Source organism: Mus caroli, chromosome 16, assembly GCF_900094665.2.
Source record: "Mus caroli chromosome 16, CAROLI_EIJ_v1.1, whole genome shotgun sequence".
Lineage (NCBI taxonomy): Eukaryota > Metazoa > Chordata > Mammalia > Rodentia > Muridae > Mus > Mus caroli.
The window spans coordinates 33,735,606-33,761,334 of record NC_034585.1 but is presented as its reverse complement, the minus strand read 5'-3'; the positions used below and the strand labels follow the sequence as shown (position 1 = coordinate 33,761,334).

Below are 25,729 nucleotides of genomic sequence, written 5' to 3'. Positions count from 1 at the left end.
AGAGAGAGAGAGAGAGAGAGACAGACAGAGAGAGACAGAGACAGAGACAGAGAGACAGAGAGACAGAGACAGAGAGAGAGAGATTTAAAATTGTAAGTATAGCTAGGAGTGGTGGTTCACACCTTTAATCCCAGTACTTGGGAGGCAGAGGCAGGTAAATCTCCATGAGTTCCACACCAGCCTGGTCTATCCATGTGCATAGCATGTTTCAGGACAGCCAGCGCTACATAATGAGACCTTATCCCGATAAAACAAGCACAAACAAACAAACAGAAAATGATAGGTGTGGTCTCCTCTTGTGCTCTCTTCTATTGCTATGTGATGGTGTATCTGTAAGACCCTCACCAGACTTCTAGAAACATAAGCTAGTGCATTTCAACTGATTATAGTTACCTGGTCTCAGGAGCTCCATTATAACAGAGTATAAAATAGACTAAGACAGAGACCATGTAGAATAAAGTCAGTATTGCCCATCCTCTCTTCCGCGTGATGCAGCAGGAACGTTCCTAAAAATGGCATGTGAACACCCTTTCCTTTCTTTATCCCTTTCATGTTGTTCTCTGGGTGCTAGGGACTGGATACACTATGAGTGTGTGTTTCATGTGTAGGAAGCTCAGTCCTCAGTATGGTCTCTTGAAGAACTCTAGCCAGCTCACAAACACAACTGACAGGCCTTGCCCTTCTCCCCCAGTCCTTCTGACTCATTAAAGACCATTAGCTTGCATCCTTAAAGCTAGCCACCAAGATGCATTTCCTTATTTGGTCATTTCCACATCCTGAGGCTGACTACCTAGGTCCAGCTAGTATTGAAGTATTGAAGCCCACCAATCAAAAGCCCCCTTTGGGCTGGAGAGATGACTTGGTGGTTAAGAGTACCGGCTGCTCTTCCAGAAGATCGGAGTTCAATTCCCAACATCCACATGGTGGATTATAACCATCTGTAATGGGATCTGATGTTCTCTTCTGGTGTCTGAAGACAGCTATAGTGTACTCATATACATTAAATAAATAAATAGATAAATCTTTTTCTAGAAAAAGTTCCCTTTGGCTCACCTAATCAATATGTCCAATTAAAACGCAGGGTTTTTCATTTTACCTTTATAAATGGCCATTTGCCTATAGGTACTGACTGTCTCCTCTTTATCCAGAGATAGTCCTTTGTCCCTGGGAGACAAATGCCCTTCCCCCTCTCCTATGCCCCCTTTCTCCCCTCTCCTGTGTTCCCTTCCCTGTCTCCCTCTTCCTCTATTTCCTGTCTTTGTTCCTTATCTCTGCCCTCTGTCCTTCTGGGGCAAATACATCTCCTTTGTGCTGAGAACTTGGTCTTGGGGTGTCTTGGGGTGACTCCATGGTTCTCTTTGGCCTTGTTGGAATGTAGTGGAATCTTTAAGGAATGGAAATTAGAACAGTAATTAGGTCATTTGGTTGTGCTACTCTGAGAAGATATTAAAGTCATTTTTACGGCGCACACGCGCACACACACACAGCCCCCAGTAAGTTCACAACAGAATGGGTTGTAACAGAAGAACAAGAATGATTCTTTGTGCTCTTTGGTCTCCTGTAATCCCCATGTGAGCTCTGCTTCTTGTAAGCACTTCTATGATGATGTTGTCATAGTGGTGACCCAGCCATGAGCCTTCATGAGACCAAACCAATGGCATCATCTATTCTTAGACTTGAAGCAACCAAAATGATAAGATAGATAAGCCTCTTTTCTTGGCAACTGCCCACAGGCATTTTATTCTAGAAGACAGAAAAAAAGAACCAAGACATCTAGAAAGAAGGTGACAGTCTGGGTGAGCTGAAATGAACTTGGCCCCTGAGGATTTAGTGGAATGCAGCCATCAGCTTAGGTCTGGACTGTGTTTTTCCGATTTATACATGGGATCAAAATAAACCACTGATATTTCTGGTTTCTGCTTATTTGCCATCAAATGTAATACCCATCAAAAGGATTATATGATTACTTAGCTACATTTCAGATAAGGAAAATGAAGGCAGAGATGCTAAGGGAATGTACCAACAACATGCAGACAGCGCTTAGCACAAGTGGATTCACTCCCATGACCATGCCACAGATTGATGCTCTTCAACACTGAGCCCTGCTTTCTTCTCCAAAAAGGCTAGAAAACTCCATAGTCTGGACCCATTACCATTTCAAGATGAACAAGTCGCTCTGGTATTCTTTTTTTTTTGGGGGGGGGGCGGTCAAGACAGGGTTTCTCTGTGTAGCCCTGGCTGTCCTGGAACTCAGAAATCTGCCTGCCTCTGCCTCCCAAGTGCTGGGATTAAAGGAGTGCGCCACTACGCCCGGCACTCGCTCTGGTATTCTAAGGGACAGCTTTGAACTTGAATGAGCACAGGAAATCTGCCCAGTATTTTCAGAGTGTTACCCAGGAAAGGAACCAACATTCCCATGAGTACCTGCTACCCAATTAAGATCAGCCAACGTTTAACATATACTTTCAATGTAAGCAAATTTGACCAATGTTCACTAAAGCCCAATTACTCAAATTGTTAAGTCAAACTCTGTGACAGGAGCTTTGAAAAGGAGCCAGCCCTTCTCCTGGCCGGCTTAAAAGCCAGTCAAATCCCCAAAGACATGGCTTGCCAGCTTATCTCAGAATTTAGAGATCAGGCCTCAGCATCATGGGTTTGCTCTTGCACAGTCGATGGTCATATCTGCAACGCATTCTTGCCTGTTTGTCAAGAAATATCTACAGAGGAACTGAAACAAAAACGTGAGGTCACGCAAGACTGGGGCAGAGCTTGACTTCTGTTTCCTTCTCCTTTACGTCAGTCCTCGAGACGCACTTTTCTCCCCATGACTGTCTAAACCCACCACTTATCCCATGAACAAGCTTAACCCTCCACCAGGTACTACGATGATGGTGCTCAGTGAGCACTTCCAATCTGATCCCACCATCCCTGGAGTCTCAAAGGGTTTCTGAGACATGATAGTGTGGCAAGGCTCTTCAGATATGTTAGGGATTTAGACGACCCATGACTTTATTTGGCAGGATCCTCATAAACGGCAGAAACTCAGACATAAGAGTGTCAGAAAAATAAGGATTCTGGGAAATCAAGATGAGACTGGAAGTAGAAATGAAACCCAAAGAAAACTACTATTTTCCCTTAGGAGAGAGAGAACAAGATTGGGTGTGACCCAAACATGGTCAGGAGGAGGGGTAGTGAGAGGTGTCACAACTACATACACACACAAGAGCAGAGATGTCCTCCAGATTCTCCACGGGGAGTTCTCATTCCTCCAGAAACTCTAAAGGAGGTTGGCTAGTTAAAGATGTGAGCCCAGGGCTCCGATCAGAGCCAATTCTGAGGAAGTAAAGCCAGCAAAGTCTTTAAGGGTGCACAGGGACACTAAGAGAAATGCAGACGGTCCCTAGGCGAAAAGTTCAAGGGCTGCCTTGTGGAAACCAGAGGGTGAGTGTGAAGAGATCATATTTAAGTGTTACAAAATTAGAAGCAATGGTTAAGTTGACCCTTTAAATGGTTGTAAAATATTCACTAATTCCCTATACTGTTTGGGTACCACAAGTAGACTACTGTGTGTTTAATCTCTTATAACCAGCAAATATTTTTTAATATTTATTTTTATTATTTTTATTTGAGTGTATGTGTGTGTGTGTGTATGTGCAAATGGGTTCACGTGAAGGTATGTTTGTGCATGTGAGTGCAGTGCTGAAGAGGCCAGAAGAGGGCACTGGACTCCATGGAACTGGAGGTATAGGTGGTTGTGAGCTGCCTGAACATGCTGGGAACTGAGTTTATGTTCTCTGGTTAACAAAATGAGATCTGTCAGTCACTGGGTGAGCGCTCTGGCTCTACAAATATTTTTTTTTGAATTTTTGATTTGTGTTTATTTATATAATTTGTGTGTATGTATGTGTGTGTGTTACTACATAGGTCTGTATACCACTTGCATGCCTGATGCCCAGTAAGTCAGATCCCCTAGAAGTGGAGACTGTTGTCAGCCACCATATAAGTGCTGGGAACTGAATCTGGGTCCTCTGGAAGAATAGCAAGTGTTCTTAGCTGCTGAGCCATCTCTTCATCCCCACAAATATATATACATATATATATATATATATATATATATATATATATATTGCACAGCACATAAAGCTCACTGCAATAGTCTCTGAGTTCTGACTCTATAACTTCATAGGAATCCAGGACGGCAGGCTAGGAGTGAGGGGTACTAGCCCATCCTGTGTACAGAAAAACACCCTGACTAGATAATGGAGCACCACTCCACGTTGACGGTCCAATATGTCATTTTCACACACTGTCACAATTCTCTGTGAGACGGGCTCGATAACCAGTCTCACTTAAGAGAACCAGAGGCAAAACAGCCCAAAACCTGAAGGTGCTTGCCCAATTTCATATTCCCTGTAAGTGCAGAACAGCCACCACACCTGAATCCGGCTGTGGGGGGGCTGCTTCCTGTGTTAGGTACAAAGAAAGGACCTGCTTTAGACCCAGCTCCCAGACCGTGCCTGCATTTCATATTTACTGCAGTGTCGCGAGGGCCCCATCCTATATGGCCCTCTCTCTCTCTCTCTCAGATGAGAGGAAAAAGGCAGAGAAAATGGCCGGCCTGTGGCTGTTAGCTCAGCTTGAGCGTGGAAACACTTCGACTCTTACCCAGGCTTGTACCCAAGTCAGTGTTGTTTCCTCTACCCGGGGATGCAGTGGTCTCAAAGAAGTCACTTGCCCTCCAGCTCCCAATTCCATTGGTATAGGTATGAAGAATGGCTGAAGGGACCTCAGGAACCTGGTGCGTGGGGGAGGGGGGGGGGAACAATTTCTAAAATTGCGTCAAAGGAGCCAGATCTGTATTTTAGCCTGAATCTCAAAAAACAAAGGAACCAGTGACACCCTGACCTTTACCCAAGGCTGCAGAACATCCTCTCATCCACAGACCAAGTTCCAGGGAAGTGGCTTTAGATGGTGGAAAACATTCTAAGAATCTGGCACTTGACTTTAAACAACAGTGACCAGTTCAGTCATCGAGCCCCAGAAGATCAGGGGAATCCCTTGCTGACTCAGCCTGCCCTGCCCGGCCCGGCGTCTACATCCTCCTAAAACCCTAGTTCCCCTGCCTCCTCCGCCATACTCACGGTTCTGGATGGTGATCTTGCGTTGCCGGTAATCCACCCCCAGCACGGGCTCACTCTGCCCACGCCGCTGGGCCACGATGCGAACTTCCCTCTGATTGTCACTACAGTCATTGGAGGGGTCCTGGCCCAGGGACAAAGCGGCCTGGTATGCTGAAAAGAGAGCACCAAGTCACTCAGCATTGAGATTCCGCGAGTCAGGTGTAGGATCTGACTTGTTAGTCCCGGCTGACCACTGGGAACTCCACTTGCATCGCATCGATAAGCCTCCAAGCCCCTCCTTGACTGCCCGGTTTCCAAAGCCTGTCTGCTTTATTTACAAAATGCCCACGCCCAGCTTCTGTTCCAGTGGGGGGTTCACTTTCCCAACCTTCACAACAGAGAATTCAAAGCTGTTAAATCTACCAGGTGACCAATACTTCCTGCTTGCTCCCTTAACCCAGAAAGAAGAATCAATGCCTCAATTTGGAAAGATTCCTTTGGTGCTAACATCAGACTAAGTGAGGAGACTCGGTGAGATTTGGGGGGGGGGTTCTGTCCAGTCGTACTGTAAAGCTTGAGTTGCCGGAGCCACAGTCGTGCCCTTCCTTCCTGAGAACACCCACTTCCTTCCCCCAAGCAGGCGGCCTTCTTGTTTGTACCCTCAAACTCTCTATAGGTCTAATCACCCCAGACTGACTGTGGGGCTCCAGGTTCCTCTGATGCCGGAAAGAGGCTAGAAATGAGCATCTGGGAAGGAAGAGCCTGGAGGCAAGAGCCGGGGTAGCCCTTGCTGAGAAGCAGGACTTGGCTAAAGTTAAGAAGGAGCTGTACATCACTGTTGTCTGAGATGTCCAAAGCCTGACTGGAGGCAGAGAGCTCTCCCCTACCCAAAGTGTGACAGCGAGCTGGGGTCTTCCAAACAATGGCCGCTGACTTGAGGTCCCACATGGCTCAGAGCTGGTCTGTATGAGGAATGTATAGGAGGGACACAGGCTAGGTCTTTTATGTCTGAGCTGCCTGAAATGGTTTTAGGACAACATGGGGTAAACAAACTGACATTTGGCCTTGAACAACTCGTTGTGCAACCTGGGTTCAGTTTATCTGAAAAAATAAAGTGGCCCAGCAGGTTCTTCTCAGGATGACAATTAGTGATCTGTAAGGACCCCTAGACCCCGATGATAGCCCGCAGATGCCTGGGACCATGGGCAGAACAAGGGGGCTACTCACAGGCAGAGAAGTAGTCAAAGATGGGATCCTTGCAGAAGGACTTGAAGCGCCATGTCACAACCACGTCCTGGAGCTGGGCAGAGGTGGTGTAGTCACACTTGAGGGTAACCGAGGCAAACAGAGTAACATAGCGTTCTGTGTGCTGGACTGTGACCAGCAAGGACAGACACCCTGGAGGCAAGAGCAGGAGACAATGCTAAAGGTGACCTACTTTTGTTTGTTCCTGAGTAATAAAAGCCATGCAAATGAACAAAAGCTGCCCTGCAGCCTAGCATTGGCTGGAAGCTCAAAGACACAGGCTCCAGTGAGGAGTATACAGAAGGAAAGGACCCTAAGCACCAGGAGGTGTGGGGGAAGGGTGATGGGGGTGGGGGAGTCAGGAAAACTTCCCAGAATTCACAGTCCACTAACACACCCAGCACCAGTCCAACAATAACCACACACCCATAGCAATAAAAGAACTGTATTTAAATAAGGCCACAGTTGAAATAGAGTAGTGATCCAGTTAAAACCAGTTTCCCCCTGTCCCTTCTCTTCCAAAAGTGGTTTCCCCTTTGAGGCCCGGCTCAGGTAGTACAGCCATTTCTTCCCAGAATTACAACTGGGTGGGTCTACATTGTGAGACCTGTCTTAGGAGAGGGAGGGAGGGAGGGAGGGAGGGAGGGAGGAATGGAGGGAGGGAGGAATGGAGGGAGGGAGGGAAAGAAGAAAAGGGAAAAAATGGTTTCTCAGTTTCCTAAAAGTCAGACTATTATCTGACTAAGTGGTTCCCATTCTGTGGGTCATGACTTCTGGGAATACACTGATATTTATTTACATTTTGATTCGTAACAGTAGCCAAATTACAGTTTGACTAGGAGCTAGGTGACACACAGGCACCAGATGGAATGGTAGAGTGGTAAGAGAACCGTCCACAGCCAGCATCTTGGAATGCTTCAAGGTTGCATTAGAAGGAGGTCTTTCTTGGAAGGTGGGGGTGGGTGGGGGTTAGTGTAGAGCGACGGTACTCGAGGCTGTCCAGAGTTTCCAGTGCAGCAGGACTTAGGAGAGGCCCAAGAACTTACATTTCAAACAGATTTCCATGAGAGCAATAAGAAAAGCTATGTCCGGGAGATATGGAAGGGGCTGTGCCAGAGGTTGAGAACAGCTGGAAAAGGCCACCTGTTAAAGGTTACCTCTCCAGGCTCTGGATTCAGACACAAGTCACGCCTAGTTCTTCACTCCGACACTAGAGGAACTTCTTGCTTAGTTTCTCTTTCCTCAGCTATTGAGTGGGGATCATGATAGCATCCTGCATCTGGAAACCCCAAATCTGAAATGTTCTGGAAGCCTAACCTCGCTTTTCTTTTTTGTCATGTATATGTGCGGTGTGACTCTCTGTGGACTCCATGTAGAGGAAGGGTGTCTTGTCTATTCCTCCTGCCACGTCACCTTATTCCCTTGAGACAGGGTCTCTCACTATCCCTGGAAATTGCCGATTCCTAGCACTCAACAAAGCCCAGCAAATGTCTTTACCCTCCTCAGTGCTGGGGTCCTGCATGCATGGCCACACCTAGTTTTTACATGGATGCTGGAAATCTGAGCCCAGGTCTTCATGCTTGTATAATCAACTCTCTTGCCCACTGAACCAACTCCCCAGCACCTATAAAATTTTCTGAGTGTCAACGTGACAAAGCATTTTCTTTAATTTTAGAACATCTCAGAGTTCACATTTTCAGATTCAGGATATTTAGCCAACAAAGACTACACAAACTTCCCCAAATTTGAAATCCCCAGTCTGAAACTCTTCTCACCCCAGGCACTTTAGATAAGAGATACTCAACCGGCACTGACTTTACCACGTCCTTGCAGAAGGCCAATCAGGGACTACACTGCTCATGCTGCCTTCTTGCTCTCTCTAGCAGAGCTCTTTCAGTAGAGCCTTCCTTTCTGACTGAGCCATCCCTTTAGAGGGCAGCAAAGTGATCTTAACATCATCATCACCACCACCATCACCTCCACCACCCTCCTCCTCATCACCACCACCACCACCATCACCTCCACCATCCTCCTCCTCATCACCACCATCACCATCGGGGGAGGCAGGTGTGGGATCAGATGAATACTCGGAAGATTTGGTTCTCTCCTTCCACCTTTCTGTGGCTTCCCAAGATTGAATTTCTCCGCTTCATCAGGGTTGCATTGCTAACCTGCAAGCCTGTGTTCATCGAGTCATCCCCCGCCCCAACATCCTGGATGGGACTTTTTTTTTTCTTCTTAAGAACATCACTGTTTTATTCAGTTCTACATTGTATACTAGTTTGTGCCATGTAATGACATCTTACATATAGTCAGTAGTATGCCTATTATCATGTTTAGAAAACTGGGATAGTTTATCATGATAGCAAATGATGTACAAACTTCCAAATGCAGCTTACTGCCATGTGTAGAAGACACTATGTCCTTGAAGAAACTGCAGTTTATGAAGGAGAGTTAGCTCTATAACTTTACTTTCCAAAAAGACTCAAAGGTCAAGTTCTGGACCTAACAGTGAGCTTTCAGGTGAACGGAACTCCTCTGACCCTGGAAGAACCCGAGACTCACATCGCAGCATGATTCTACACTGACCACTTCATCTTTGGCCAAGGGTCTCCTAAGAGCCCCCAGCCTAGCTAACAATGGGCACTTTCTTCTGCATTTCTCACATCTCTGAGGAGACAGCAGAACACTGCTCAGGGCAGGCTCCGCCACTCAGATATGACCTGGCCAGTCTGTGTTACCACCCTTTGACGTTAGCGGCAAAAGCTATGTGTGAAGACTGTGCAGAAGCAAGAAATGTAAGCCAAATCTAAAGACTCTGGTAGGTTTTTAGACCACATATCAGAAGCAGGGAGAGGGTAGGGCAGGGGTGGGCTGCTGCTTCAGGGAGGAAGGAAATGAAGGCGCTAAGCTTCTTTTCTGGAAGTTTTGTTGTTTAGGGAGCCTAGTGGGAACCAATCAGGTTCCTGCCTACGGGAGGCAGGTAATTAGGCAGGTCAGGTGGTGAGTGGGTTATGGGTGTATGGGGTGGAGTCAGGACACATCTATCTTCTAGTTCAAGGATAATTACTGATGGCATCCCAGAAGAATAGAAGACCATGGGGGGGAGGGGTGGGGTGTGCTCAGCTGTATTACTCAGCCGTGAATGGAAAAAAGAACATTTTCAGAATAAACCTTCAAGAGTTTGGGAGGAAAGAACCGCCGGCCTTGCCAGCTGCAGGACTCTGAGAATTCAGGTCAGGCAGAATGGAAACGCTATGGCCTTACAGGGAGGGAAGCCAACACAATGCTATTCTTACATTTACATAAAAATGAGCCCTGCTCCTCCTTCCTCACAGCTGTGCCTCGAATGTTCTAAACAAACCCTTTGGCTTTGCATGGCACCTTCCACTGTTCTCTTTCACACACAAAAACCTATGATCCTGGAAGGAGTATGTGGACAACATGTGGACTGGTGGCTTGCCACGGTCTCTCTGAGGGGCGCAAGGTTAGGAGTTTCTCTCCCCGTGCAGTGTTCTTGATGTACTTCCTTCGGTTAGAAGAAGAGGCGCTGGCAATCCCTAACTTCTCTATTTGGCTGAAGGGTAATTTGGTAGGGTGCAGCTCACTTAAGTTCCAGTTAGCTTTTGTGCAAAGACAGAGCACTTGGGAGAGAAGAATGTGCGTTTGCTGAGGGTCAGGAAAGGGAATTTGGTTGCAGCCAGAAGGTGCTCTGGGGAGAACTTTGAAGAATGCCGACTCTAACCCCTTGGAGGTAGAAGAATGGGATCATGGGTGATGGCCTTGATTACCAAATGCACATCTAGCTCCTCTTACATGAAAGCCCTTATTATGGGCAAGCCATAGATGGAGTGACCGAGTCACCTTTACCAACGTCAGTGATGGCTTTGTTGCCTGTAGACCGAGCCTCTCTATCACTTCACACTTTCAAGGCTTAAAGCCTTTCAGATCTTCCCAGGTTCTGAGCATTTAACCACATTTGTGCTTCCTCTCAGAGATCTACCAACCCCACAGTACCCCAATCGGACCACAGGCCTTCACCTCTACTCTGCCACACACACACACACACACACACACACACACACACACACCCAGGGATGGTCGGGAAGTTCAGGAAGAGGAGATACCAAAACATTCTTGTACCTTTCTGTACTAGGCACCCAGTGATGGACAGATGGTCTTTGTTTCTTGTGCTCATCTTCACGATAGGGATTAGCTTTGGTCATTCAGAGGGACGAAAGTTCAGAGGGTATAAACCCAGACCCATGTACCTATCAGCACATATCTAATTAATAAGTATCAGTGATGGAATAAAACTCAAAACTACCATGTCTCCTAAACAGGCAGAGCTCCTCTTCCAAAGTGGACATCAGGCACTAGACCCCTATGAGCAGTAGGGGTTTCCAGGCTGGGCGAGAGAGAAAGGAAGTAGTAATTAGTTCATCTCTAAAGTAAGATTGTTCCATCTTCCTTTTTCTTTAGCTTCTGACTTTAACTCTGCACAACAAACCACACGGGACATCCACAGAGATCCACACATGAGGCTTTTTAGGGTGAGACCTGAACAACAAGCAGAATCTGGGTTGGAAAAGTTTAAATTCAAATGAGAAATGTTCTCTTTATGGATGGCCTGGTTACCTGTTGCTGTTGTCAAATTTAGCACTGAAACCTTTCAAAGCTTTCTTTCTTTGTTTGTTTTTGTTTTGTTGAGACAGTGTTTCTCTGTGGTACAGCCATGACTGGCCCTAGAACTTGCTTCATAGACTAAGGCCTCAAATTTGCAGAGATTTATCTGCCTCTGCCTCATGAGTGCTGAGATTAAAGACGTGTGCTACCACACCGGGCTAAGTTTTCAAATTCTTGACTTCCTTTCATCCTGGGACCCTTCCTATGCCCAGTCTGTCACCCAATGCTCAACTGTCTCTGTCATTTTCTCTTGAAAACTTTAAAGCTACACCCTCTCCCCCATTCTAGAGATCTGATGCATTATTTCTAAGCTATGGGAAATCAGACAATGGCATTATCTGCCTCAGAATAGAATGACAAATGTCCCCAATAAGCAAAGAGCTCAACATGTATCTTTTGGATTTATTTCATCTGAATCAAGAGTTTAATGTCAACCAAGACCAGAATGTTAAAGGAAATCCTCTAGAAAGAATTGAAATTATACAAACGTAAGCTATCATGATAGTCTCTGCCTTTGCAAAAGCAGTGGGTAGATTGAATGCTTTACACTCCATACCCCGGCAAACCCATTCACAGTTTGCCTTTTCTGTGAAAGAGGAAGGGAGCGGAGAGACCTGTCATTTAAGGGTAGAATGGAAACTTCAGATGAGCTATGAGAACACATGGGAAGGAGGGAAGGGGATGGGGGTTCTTTCTTTCCCGCCACCAGGTACTTTCCGAGACCATTTCGCTGTGCCAAGTGGGGACTGCCATCTACCCTAAAGTAAGAGGAAAGCAGACCAATGAAGGCACAGTATCTCACCAGCCAAATGCCATATATTCCCAAGTGCATGCAGAACATGCAATAGTTCTTAATTCAGTGTGGTACCAAATGGGAAAAGAGGTTACAGTTTCTAAATGATGCCATCCATACAGAATAGGGATGGCACTTTTTCCTTTGAATCCAGACTTTATGGTAGGGGCTGGGGTGGGGCTAGATGGTATTTCCCCTTCCACCCCATATAAAGTTCTGCTCAAAGGACATAAGGTATTGTTTGTATGTACTTGGGATGTCCCAAAGTACCCATGTGTCAAAGACTGACTCCTGAGATGGTGAAAACTCAGAGGAGAGGAAGTGAAGGTTTCCCACCACTTGGCCATGCTATCAAAGAGGGCAGACTAAGGGATGCTGGTATTCCTCTCTTCTGAACCATCTCACTGCCAGGGGCTGAGTTACTTGGTTTCATCACAGTCACACCTCAATCCTCAAAGCAACCCTGAGCTGAAACCTCCAAGCCTGTGAGCCAGTGCAAGCCTTTCCCCTTCCCAAGCTGAGTTTCTTTTGTAACAGCAATGCAAAGTTGACCCACACAAGGTAGTAAACGGGGACACAGAGCCCAGCTGGGGAGTACAAGGCCTGGTGCCCCACTGATGGGAGTCTGGTCGCTTGAGGGTTTGCAAATGCACAGGCACCTCGGCTCCACTCAGCAGGTTAACAGAAAGCACACCGGCTCAATCTTATCAGAGTTTATGTCCGAGCAAGCAATCTCCGTAAGTGTATTTGCAGTCAGTACTCGCTACATTCCCTTAGATAACAGAGCAAATATGACAGAAGTTGAAAGGAAAGGGACCAGCAATGAGCAATGAACTGGAAGGGATAGGGAACACCGGGAGAGAAGTGTGGGTGAGGCAAGTGGGTGGAGGAGGAATTCGGTCCATGCATGCAGAACTGGGCTGGGGGAGGAACTAAGCACCAGGCATCAAAGGAGACTGAGTATCTCCTGCACTGTCAAACTCAGTACTAGATGCTTTATTATCTCCTTCTACCTCTGAAGAAAAGCAAAAGACAATTAGAAGTTCTTTTTTATTTTTCTCAAGTTTATCAGTAGCAGTCCTCAAAGGTCTGGCCTCTATGTGTGGCACACAGCTAGTGAAGCCCAAAGGTACATTTTAACAGAAACCTCCTAAAGTCCTAAATTCTGCACTGTCCTTATTATACCACTCTAGTTTCCAGATATGTTTTCAAGAATGGTTGAGGTGTAACCTTTGGAGGAATATTCTCAGGGCCAGGGAGATGGGTCTGTGGGTAAGAGCTTCTGCTGCTTGCTCAGAGCCTAGTTCTCAGCATCCACTTTGGGTGAATCATGACACCTGTAACTCTAGCTCCAGGGGATATGATACCCTCTTCTGGCTTTCACTGGTGTCCAGACACATGGGAGCATACATATACAGACACACAAATAAAAATTAACTGTTCAAGAAAAAGCATCCTCAAACTTAAAAGGCATTCACGAACGTATTCTAACCATTGCACATAGAATTTCTGTTTCTTTGTTTTGTTTATTAATATAAAATAAACAAGAAGCTTCAAGCAACACAAAGGGTCAAAGTAAAAATGTCCCTCCCTGATTGCCGTTCATTTCACTGGGTGGAGGTGTCACCGTTAATAGTCTGCTGTGCATTCTTCCAGATCTTTCCCTCACTATTTAATATGTACAATGATTAGCAACTTTGTTTATCTTTAAATGACTGACATATGCCACGTAAGTAGCTACAGATCTATTTGTTCCCAGCGGCCACATGACAATCACTCTGGGAAGTATAACTTATTACAAATTTTCCTAACAATAGATGTTTGGGTTGCTTTTGATTTCTCACTATTAGAAACAAGGATGCTGTGAATTATTGGAATGAATATTTTAATGTAACTATCTGTGTATTTGCACGTTTGTTTTTTTTATTTCATAGGGTTTGCCCAGTCAGAGGAAATAAACTTTTTATGTTGTAATAGCTACTTCAGAAATTAAATTTATAGTCCCATAAACAGTAAATGACAATATTATGCTTTCCATAACTTTTCTGGAAGGGGAAACTTGCAATCTTAAAAAATAAAAATAGAGGGAAAGTTTTTTTAAAGGTACCCACTCAGGTAACTTGAACCTGACATCCCATCGGCTTCTAGTGGGAAAGGACAAGACTTGTTTGAGGGGCACACGCTTGGAGTTTCCCAAAGTCATCTGCCCAGATTGGTGATTCATGCCCCACACACTAATCTCAGAGCATATGCAAATTTGGGCCCCAGCAGAATGCACACATACATTTATTTTTGAGGCCTTACTCTGAGCCAGACACGGTTCCAGAAGACAAAGTCTGTGCTCTGAGAACTCACCCTCTTGGTGGGGTCTCAGTGACAAGCAATAAAACACGCAGATGAAATATCTGCCATGAGCAAGTCTGGCAGGGTTTTTAGAACCCACCAGAGCTTGGAGGCCAACTCCTACCGCTGTATACCAAGGGACTGGCAGATCCACATACCAAATGCTCCTGATGGCTCTTCTTTGATGTTTCAAATTCTAAATCAAGCCCAAGTCCTAAATCAAGATCCTCTGTATAAACATGGGCTTTTTTCATGCTCCATTTAGTGGATGACCAAGACCAAAACTCAGGAACCACCCGTAACATCTCTTTCTCCTTCATCAGTCATATACAGCCTTGCCACACTGGGTTTACTTATCTCTTAAGTACCTCTGGGATCTCTGTTCTTCTTCACAGCCATTTCAGTACATCTCAGCCACTGCCTGCATATTGCCTTAGCTTAGCTGTTACGGTAAGTCTCGGTGGTTCCCACAATGTATGGATTCTACAGTGCTGTTCATCTCCCAACTCAAACTCCTTAAGATCTTTCCATTGCTCTTAACAGCAACAACAACACATGCACACACACACACACACACACACACACACACACGTACACGTTCACACACACACACACACACACATACATACATACATACATACATACATACACGCACACACGCCTCTTCCCACCATGACCCATGAAACCATTCACATCCGGTCCTTCCCAGTGTTTGTCCACACCACGCTGCAGCTTTCTCTGCTCAGATTCACTGGCACTTTTTTCCCTGCCTTACACTCACTGAGCTGCTATCTGATGATCCGGCATGTGTTACTCCTTTGATTTCAGATGATCATTCCTCAACTCAAAACATGTCTTTGGTTGGAAAAAAAAATCCAACCATTTTGTGCTCTCCTGGTACCTTAACCCAGGCTTTATAGCTGTAGTTCCAGTTCTGTATCTGCATCAGTGTGTACTTTCCTTACAGCATATGAATCCTGGGAGCCAGGACCATGACTGCTTTTGTTTGCCAGTGCAGGAGCCTCATATAAAATGATGCACTATGTGTATGCTGGTTAAAAGAAAAAGAATTAACTCAATATGGGCTAAATTTCTTGGAACAAATGTTTCATTTTTTAAAAGTTTACTTAAAAAAAAAAGTCAGAGTTAACTATTAGTAATATAACCATACAAAAGACACAAAGAATGTCTGGTACTGGGGTATATGAAGTCAGACTCCTATCAGTGGAGAGATAAGGCTGTCTGTTAGTGAGCCCTGACATTAGAGAGTCTTGAATTTCATGGAGTTTATAAGCTATCGGAAGCTTCTTGAATGGAGGGTTAAAGTGAATGAGAAAAAGGTAGGCATGGCAGGCTGCCTGTCACTCCGTGCATGGAGGATGGCTGACAGGAAAGAGACAGTGGTCTGCAGACAAGGAGTTGTGCAGACATTGGGCTAGGGTGGCTATTGGCAACTAGAAAAGAAAGAAAGAAAGAAAGAAAGAAAGAAAGAAAGAAAGAAAGGAAGGAAGGAAGGAAGGAAGGAAGGAAGAAAGAAAGAAAGAAAGAAAGAAAGAAAGAAAGAAAGAAAGAAAGAAAGAAAGAAAGAAAGAAAGAAGCCAAGCCTGGAACTAAGCAACAGAACCTAGTGACTAAAAATGGGAAGTGAACAAAGTCTCAAAACTGCCAGTTGCTTGACCCTTCCTTACCCACCAGCATTTGGAAACTGAATAGACTGCAAGTAGAGATGGGATAATCTTTGTAACTCTGAAAGTGCACAATTTCATTTTTCCCAAGGACTTCTGAACAAAATAAATTATTATGCTGAAACAAATCTAGGTAGAAGTTCCATTAATTACCCAACATTTCACCCCGTTCCATTGCATTTGGGGCTAGAAGTTTAATTGGCATATACTCAGGCACTGAGGACTAGTCCCCTGCTCTAGTGTGCATCAGGTTTCAACTCCACCAAACCAACCTGCTCCACTGTGAGAAATGGGGAAGGAGCACGGTGCCAGCTGTCCTGTCTGGTATCTCACTGTAAAATACAGGGCTTCCCCGCATCCACACTCTCCATCTGTATTAACAGCTGGAGGGGGAGTGAGCTAAGAGGAGGTGAAATGATGTCTCCTGTGTGTAACAGGCATGGGAGTTCTGGAAGGGATTTCAGGAGACCTCCAGGGGATGGGAGCATTCCAAGTGGACACTTTCCCAGCACACACAGCCTTTTCACCCTGACAGGCTCCACGTTGCTATCCACCATATTGGGAATTTTGTAAGATTTCTCTAGTTCTAAGTATAATCCGCCTCCCCACCCCGGCACCTACAGGAAATCACTCATGCTTTGTCTAGTGATCTTATCCCCCTTGTCAGTTGTAGGATTTCTCAAATCATAAGAATATGGCTGGACAGCTTATGGTTCTGTAAAGTAGCAATGCAACTCTTCTACAAGTGGGGCATAGAAGCAGTTGCCTTTAATCCCAGCACTCTAAAGGCAGAGGCAGGTAGATCTCGACAGCCTAGTTTACACAGAGAGCTCCAAGACAGCCAGAGCTGTATAGAGAGACCTTATCTCAATGAACAAACAAACAAAACCAAAACAAAATAAACCAAAAAAATCAAAACAAAAAACCTTTTTACAAAAGAGCAAATGACAGGAACCCCTTTAGGCATGAGAGGGAAGCTAAACTTGACTCTAAAAATGAACTCAGAGAATGGACGAAAGCAAGAGAACTATGAGCCAATACTGCTGAATGGCTGCTGTGCTTATTTTAGCCTCACTGAATATCTTACTTTAGGGAACAAGAATTGAGATATCATTTATGTGATTTAAAAAAAATTCGTCCTAAAAGTGACTTCTAAGAATAGCAAAAGATCCCACAACTGGCAAGTGATCTTTACAGAGCTCAGGGCCCAGTGATGGGAACTTCACAAGACTCCCTGACCTTAGCACCTTCCTCTGGAACTTCACAATTTGATCGCTGGTCTGCGCGGCACAACTGTGGAAACTCAGATGCTAATCAGGGGCTTGGCTTGACGCTTCTCAACAAGCAAAATGGAACAAGTCGCCAGACCACAAAGGAACTCACTTAAGTGCAGGGCTTTCCAAAAAGTGCATTGCAATTGGAATAGCTGGTCTTCAGAAAACTGACGTAACGGTTTCCTAGTCAACAGTTTTTGCGTGCAGATTATCATCTCTGAGTTTTAACATCAATAATACTGCATGCTAATTATCATTTTTTCTGACATAGTAACAGAATTTTGTGAACCTTTTGTTTCTATATTATAACCCTTACATATGTATACACACTGCTGTACTGTCACACACATATGTCCTGTGACGGTAAGTTGTGGGAGAGTTTTTGATAAGCATTGTTTTTGTAAGACACTGCAAGCAAGTAATGTCTCTACAGTTCTATCTGAAGAGGTATTTTGTGATGTTTAGTTTAAAAATAAGGAAAAGGGTAAAGGCTGGGGAAATGGGCTCATTCCTAGGATTTCTTGAGGGGGCGCCATGCCATAGCTACTGTGTTTGAATGGAAGCCACCCAAAAAGAGATGGTCTGGCTGGGTGTATGGGCAGCAATGGTGGGAAGGACTAAATGTACATATTTTCTCGATGAAAAGAGTTGAAGCAACTCACCCAGAGTTATGAGTATACAGAGGCAGAGTCTGAAGTCTAACTTCACAGTCACTGCTATAGCTTGGGCTTGGAGTGTTTCCCAAAAGCCCAAGTGTTAAAGATTTGGACCCAGTTTGGCACCGTCGAGAGGTGCTAGAACCTTCAATAGATGGGGGTCTCGAGGAAGGCAATTGGAAAGTGCCCTCAAGGAACATATTGGGGCCCCGGTCCTATCCTGTTGCTCTGTCACTATTCTTAGCCACTTTGAAGAGGGCAGCCTCTTCTACCATGTGACCCCATGTGAATGCACTGCCTGACTACAGCCCCCAAAGCATTGAGGCCAACAAACCATGGACTGAGAATTCTAAGATTGTGAGCCAAGATAAACCTTTCCTCTCTTCAACTTGATTGCCTCGGTTATTTTGATACAATAACAGGCATCTCGCTGTTCCTTGTGCTTCCTAGCCACAAGAGAAGAACAAGTAAGTTTCTTCAAGCTTAGCTTTAACCAGTCTTACTTGGGTCCAAATCATAACTAGTACTATCACCATGGTTACCAAATCATAACTAGTACTATCACCATGGTTAAGGCCTCCTTCATTTTGTACAAGCAGTATATAGAGTACTTTTAAACCTGTTAATTAATTCTTACAAAAACTGTATGAAATGATATTATTATCCATGTTTACTGCAGGCTTTAAAGAGTTCAGCAAATTACCAGAGTCACACAGACATCAATTACACAAACTCAAAAAAAAACATCATCTAGAGCAGCAGTTCTCCACCTTCCTAATGCCGTGACCCTTCAATACAGTTCCTCATGTTGTGCGGACCCCCAACCATAAAATTATCTCGTTGCTACTTCATAACTATAATTTTGCTACTGTTAGGAATCATAATATGAATATCAGTGTTTTTGATGGTCTTAGGCGACCCCTGTGAAAGGGTCATTTGATCGCCAAGAGAGTCTCAACCCACAGGCTGAGAACCACGGGTCCATAGAGCAGATGCAGTATTACTGATGGCACGCTACATAGTCAGGGACAATATCTGTCAAAGTAGCTATTTCCCCTCAAAGTGCTGGGGTCTCAGTTTCTCATCTGTGAAATGAAAGTGAACCTGGATAATCATGGTAGACTTCACTTTCCACACTCTCATAAAACACTGGCCAACTTCCACTTAGGGAAGACCAGGCTAGCACCACACCCTGTAATATTGTCTTGTCTCAAGGGCCTAGCGACTAACATAACATCGTGTGGCTCAGAGACCTGGAGCCATGCTTTTTACAGTTAGTGTGTTGGATACTCTAGTATATATTTGGCTATAGTGGCTGTATTTTTTTTTTTTAATGCTCATTGAAAATGTTCAAACAAACAAAAACAAAAAACTGGACAGTTTAAAATATTTAGGGCACCAGGGTTTATACCCTGACAGGTTCTTCATCTCAGGCGTTCTTGTTCTGTCTAGAAGACTGACAGCTCCATCAGAAGTCCCAGGTTGGGAAACAGGATGTCAGGGGCTGATGGAAGCAGACCTCTATTTTCCTAAGGCAGCTCAAACAGGAATTTTGTCCCCAGCTGCCACAGACTTGGAGAAGAAGAATTCAACACACTGGAGAAAAGACTGTAGATAACTCCAGAATTCTTACAAATTTGCACTTAGGGTCTAAGTTGGTTAACTATTCTGGTGGTGTTTGAGTACCTAAACCCTAACGAGGCTTCATATGCTTCTTGTCCACTGTGTATGTTCAGCATCTAGTTGTTAGCTTTAGACAACTTATAAAGCCTCTGTCTGGCCGAACAAGTTGAAAGGCAGCCTGCCACAGGAATGCTGCCTTTTCTCGGTTCCCTACCCTTTTTCAACCCTCCCTCCTTGTATTCCCAACATTAAGCTTTGGTAGACTCTAGTTTCCGTGAGATTTGATTACATCTGAGCAACTCTCTAGCTCATAGAAAGGGAAGTCTGCCTCCATTTTCATATTACATCTGCCTGGACGAACCATAGAAGCTTCAAATTGGTCGGTGAGCAAACTGATATTCCCAAAGGGGATCAAGTGGGAAGTGAGTCGTTATAAAACTGGGTGGACCGTCCAAAGGAAATGAAATTGAAAATTCTCGTTTGCAGAGTCACAGCTACAGGCTAATGTGAACAGAGCCCAGAGAGCCTTCCCTTCTCTCTCCTTTCCTATTCGGCCTCACTCACAGACAAGACCTTTGCCCTGTTTCCAAGAGGTACCTTAAGACATTCAGATTCCCAGTGAGACCCTTAGTGTGGAGGTAGAAAGAAAGGTGCAGGGCAGCTGGAGGGGCTGATAAAGAGGAGGTGGACGCAAAAAGGAGGAAATTATCAAATGACAGGTACTAGCGGAGGGCCTGTAAGAGACTCGAATTTATGCCCAACACTCCTTCATACACTACCGACGCAATCTAACTTGTCAGGAAAGAATAAATGCACTCTGGGCCAAAATGGTTGTCGTCGCATCTACACTCTGAAAGCAAGTTCGACAAGGGGTAGAGGACGGGGAAAGGGGTATTAAGAAGTTGAAGAATGGTGATTTCGCCTGTATCGATTCGGTTTTAGCCATCAAGCATCTAACAACACCTGTTGGAGTGTAAATCCAAAGGCTGAGGTTTCTTTTCCGTTGCATCTGTTTCCGAAGGCCCTGGGCTAATGAAGAAAACAACAGGTTCCCACGACACTCGATCCGGCCCCTGCACCTCCCGGTGCCAGGAGCTACCCGAGTGCACCGCCCCGCGGGTGGCCAGCTCTGCAGGGCCAGGCAAATGGCTTCCTGTCTCGTGTGGCCCCGGATGGGACTCCCCCCTTTTTCAGGGCTCACCTGCTGGGAGCCAGGTGAAGAGGAGCAGGCCAGCAGCGAGCAACCCGCAGCCCATGCTGGCCCCCTCGCTGGCTACAGAGGCTCAAGGGCCTCGGGGAGCCGCGTCTTTCTTCATCAGCCGCCGGCCAGGACTCGCATCTCCGAGGAGACCCGTAGGTCGAACTATACGACGGGAGCGTTCCCTCTGGTCCCCACAGGTACGGCCCAGTCCACCGGTACCTGAGGCTCTCTGAGCTCCGCCCCAGCCCAGGGCTGTCTCGGTTTCCTGCTCCGCCCCGGCTTGGGGACCGCAAGCCTCCGCCCTACCTGTCACAGGCTGCCAGGTGACCCATCTCCGCAGGAAACAGAGCCTCTAGCCGGCTCCGCCTGCGCGCAGAGAAACTTGTCACTGGCTCCCCTAAGTTCTAAGTCACCCTCACCCCTTGCAATTCTTTCCTGGTTCTAGAATTACGTGGCTGTAACTTCTTAGGGAGTAGTTTTTCTCGTTGATGCACCTCTCTGTTTCTCTCTGTCTCTCTCTGTCTCTGTCTGTCTGTCTGTCTGTCTGTCTGTCTGTCTGTCTCTCTCTCTCTCTCTCTCTCACACACACACACACACACACACACACACACACGCACGCACTCACTGAAAATACACTTCTGTACACTTCTGATGTTTATACCTAATGTCTTCTTGTCTTTCTTTATTCAAACTAAAGATTCTAAAAAGTAGAGCAGGAACCAGAGACCACAAATTTATTTTTCCACACTTATAAAATGAACACATGCTCACAGGAAAATAGGGAAAGTGTAATGGGGAAAGAAAGACCCTCTCTCACTGTACATAGATTCGGTTAGTGGTGATGTATTTTTTCCTTGGGTTTTCCACCCATCTTTCCTCGTAGCTCAGCAACCATGCACAGATCTCAGGTAGTTCAAGACCAAAGTTTAGACCTTTGACCCAGTGAGGACAACTAGTTCTCTTAGCCACCATACCCAGTCTTTAGTGTTCCTTGGCAGGAAGTGAGTAGGGCCATGGGAATTTATAACTACTAAAAGAAAGGGGAGAAAGGCAAAGTGGCCTTATCAAACCAATCAAGACATTAACTTGGAAAGTCACGTATATTCTGGGCAATGTAAATAGATAGCAAGGCAGTTTACACACTCTTTCCTTATAGGGATTTTCATTGTCTGCTATATTCTCCTGTAAGAAGAGTGTTCCTCCTTTCACGTCTCCCACCTCCAGCCTCCCCTGCCCATCACCTGCTTCAAGAATAGCATTATAAAGTGCTATTAAACAGAGCTCAGGAGGCCCCCACCCTGGTCACTGAACAGGATGCAGCTATTATTTCTCATGAGCACCTACCTCTCTTGTCTTGCTAGGCTTTCAAGGACATTCTCTTCACTGTTGCTGCTAGCGTTCTCTATCCCCTTCCTGCACAAAGAAGCAGGCTTGTCCTGGATCTGTAGAAACCCACCCCCACCGCACGCGCGCGCACACACACACACACACACACACACACACACACACACACACACACGCTTCTGGGTTAGGCCTCTGGTCCCCTCAATGGGCCTCTTCACTTTAAATATTTTTCCTATAGTCTCTTCTCTTCCAGAAAATAGGAAGTAAATTCAGGAAGTATGTGGCCAAAAGCAGGTTATGAAGAGTGTGTAGGAGCCACTCTGGCTCTTTTAGGGTAGAAAACATCATGGCAGCAGGAGGAGGCATTACTTTGCAGGGTGTGTGTGTGTGTGGGGGGGGTCTTGTTCCATACTCTTCAGAGACCCTGCATATGTTTCTAGGAACACTAGTCATGTCAGATGTCTGTGACAGGAAGGGATTTAGGGATTTGTGTGGTTTCTGGGTTTTGGCACTGTCCTCAGTAGTTTTCAACCCCAGTCTAAAGTACTCTAGTTCTCATCTTAGCTCACCTACCTCCTAAACCTCTCAGCCCTTACTTTGGTAGAAGGACATTTTAGTGCTCATCTAAGCAAGCATTTCTCCATTTCCTTTCCTCAGGGTTTAACAGATAATAATAAGTGGGAGTGGGGCTGACTGAGCTGTGGCCTCACGACCGAGGTCTGAGCTGTGAGTTCATCATTTAGAATCATCATCTTGAAACTTTGTTCATAAAGCATTCTGAAATCTGTGTGCTTCCCAGACACTGTGCATATCCTTCCATATTTAACACTGCAGCACTTACTTTTAAATACATTTATTAAGAATGAAAATTGTCTGATCCACATTTAAAGACAGGATAATATAAATAAAATCACTGGATGTTTAGGGCTAAATACTAGCATATAGACTGTGCCTTCTACATTTTTTTTTTTTTGTATAGCTAGACCTAGCATAAATACCCGCCAGAAAGATAGTACTTAACAAATATTTGCTTAGTTCTATCATTAGGTCCTAGAGAAACTGACAGCTGATCTGGGATTAAATGAATAAAACATTGCCAGACTCACCAATCAGAGACATCAGAATGTACAGAATTCATGGCACGAGGAAATGGCTGAGCTGAACTACACAGACTTCGGTTTTGCTAGGCTACTGTGTTAGAAAACCAGTCAGGTTGCATAAAGGGCTTTGTTTGAGCAGCTAAAGAACCACAGCTTTATACAGCAGACAATGAGCACAGTGTCTGAAGTTGGGTGAGGCATGGCAGGAGAAAACTGCAGAAAGAGAAACGTGGCAGTCACAAGAAGAACGGCAGGTAGGCAAGAGAGAGCCACCTACAGTAAGGAGGCAGGTTAGGAAACTGTTACTGTAGTTAAGATGGGAAACCCTGATGGGGACACCAAGGGCTCAAACCAACCATGGGTCTTCAAATTGTAGGTGAGGGAATGCTTCGGCAGGTACAAGAAGGTAGAACTGTTGAGGTCAATCAGCATAGATGCCAAGAAAAGAGTACAGGTTTCTGCCAGGAACTCTGAGTAGGTAGTGACATATTTAAAGACAACAGACACACTGAAAGAATAACAAGGTTTTAATTATTCAGATAGACTGCCCTAAAAGTCCTTTGGGTTGGACACTTTCATTAAGTGGAATTGTCTGAATGAAGTTGGTATGGAGTTCTGAGTCAGTAGCAGGGTTGAGGTACCTAATTACTGGATGTAACAAAGTCAAAAGGCAGTGTGGTCCAGTAAAGGAAATTTTAGAACAAGCATGTGAACTATTTTCACTCCTATTTAGCATCATACTGGACAGCTGCACAACAAGAAAGAGTTAAAAATCCTGTAAATGAAGAATGAAAGTGTTAGTTAGAGTTTCAGGATTATCCATATAGAAGAACAAAAAGAATCAGTGTGTGTATGCATATATATGCACATATATACATATACATACACACACACAAAACTCTCTCTACATATATGTATATATGTGTATATATATATATGTATATATATATGTATATATATTTCTTTTTGAGACGAGGTTTCTCTCTGTAGGCCTGACTGTCCTGGAACTTGCTATGTAGACCAGGCTGGCCTCAAACTCAGCAACTCAGAGACCTGCCTGACTTTGTCTCCCAAGTGCTAGGATCAAAGGCGTGTACCACCACCACCCAGCAAGAATCTGCATATTTTATAAAAGCTGACAAGAGAGGGTGTTAGAAAAAGGTCAATACAGCAATGTTACTGAAGTATATATATGTGTGTGTGTGTGTGAACAAAATACATTTGGAAGATAGTATTTTAATATATATACATAGATAGATAGATAGATAGAGAGAGAGAGAGAGAGAGTAGAAAACTTACAGTAGAAAACAACTTAAAGGTAACTAGAAATAAAATTAACAAGCATGTGGAATATATTAATTAAAATCTTAAGCACTTAGTGAAAACTTTTTTTAAAAGAAAAATAATTCCAAAACTGTGTCTTGTTCTTAGGGAAGAACACTCAGTGTGACCAAGGATGACAGCTAAATCAGTAAATTCTATATTGTTCTAGTAAAATACCTGAAAACAAGTTTAAGAATTTTACAGCTTATTTTTAAAATTGAATAAAGATTAGAGGTGGTTAATTAGCCAACATGTATTTCAAGAAGGAGGAACTAGGGGAGTTTTCTGTACCAAACATCAAAGCTAAAAATCTGACCAATGACAACAGTATGATGTTGGGTAAACAGACAAAGGGAACGTAAAATATTCCAGAAATTACAACCACACAAATTGAGATAGATGTCCAGGCCTTTTAACCCTTGGTCCCTAGTTGGTTTGGAAAGAGCATGGGGGAGGTGCAGCTTTGCTAGAGCTCCGCTTATCATGACTGCCGACTGCCATGCCTCCCCACTGTAAAGGATCCTTAGCTTTCTGGGACCATAAGCCCAAATATCCTTTCCTTCCACAAGTTGCTTTGGTCACATTATTTTTTTCCCTAGCAACAGAAAAGTAACATATATGTGTGTGTGTGTGTGTGTATCCAAAGGTGGTATTATAATTCAGTCAGCACACTGTAAACTCTACAATAAGTGATACCAAGACAAATAGCTTTTTTATGTGTCTAAAGGCAAGAAAATGTATCTTCATACAGAATGCAAAATCAATTTTCAACTGATTAATATCCAAAGGCTAAAATAAAACATTTCAAGTTTTATTTTAAGAATAAAATATAAGAGAACATACATGTGACCCCAAAGGAAAGCATTATGGTTAGACTGCCAAGTGTACCACCAAAAGGCACTTATGTTGTATGAGTAGTTCCCAGGGAAAGGAGACAGGAAGGAAGGAAGGAAGGAAGGAAGGAAGGAAGGAAGGAAGGAAGGAAGGAAGGAAGGAAGGAAGGAAGGAAGGAAGGAAGGAAGGAAGGGAGGGAGGAAAGGAGGGAGGGAGGGAGGGAGGGAGGGAGGGAGGGAAGATAGACAGACAGTGACAGCCAGGAGCCAAGTTGTTGCTGCGGACACCAGAAGCCTTTGGAACTGCTTTCCAGAAGAAACTGTAAACTCTAGGGGAGTCGGCAAGACAAAGCTCAGAATACAGCAAAGCATGGCAGAGCTTACCGAGTGCTTCTGGTATGAGCACCAAAGACCAAATTGTTAACAGGAATGTAGACAGTAAAGACTGCCACGAGATTTCAGACAGAATAAATGGCTCCTCAGAGAATTTGAGTAGAGGCCAT

General features: G+C 44.7%; 1 protein-coding gene across 2 annotated transcripts in view; it reads right to left on the bottom strand.

Annotated features, from left to right (window-relative positions):
• Ildr1 (immunoglobulin like domain containing receptor 1) overlaps positions 1 to 20,864 on the bottom strand; it is a 32,717-nt gene extending 11,853 nt beyond the window's left edge. For both annotated transcript variants that reach the window (XM_021185325.2, XM_021185327.1), the window contains exons 1-3: positions 20,627 to 20,864; positions 6,348 to 6,518; positions 5,142 to 5,291 (exon numbers count right to left, since the gene is read on the bottom strand). In XM_021185325.2, coding sequence (XP_021040984.1) covers positions 5,142 to 5,291; positions 6,348 to 6,518; positions 20,627 to 20,681 — 376 coding nt within the window. In that variant the 5' untranslated portion in view covers positions 20,682 to 20,864. The remainder of the gene's footprint in view (positions 1 to 5,141; positions 5,292 to 6,347; positions 6,519 to 20,626) is intronic.
• Between the last annotated feature and the right edge of the window lie 4,865 nt (positions 20,865 to 25,729).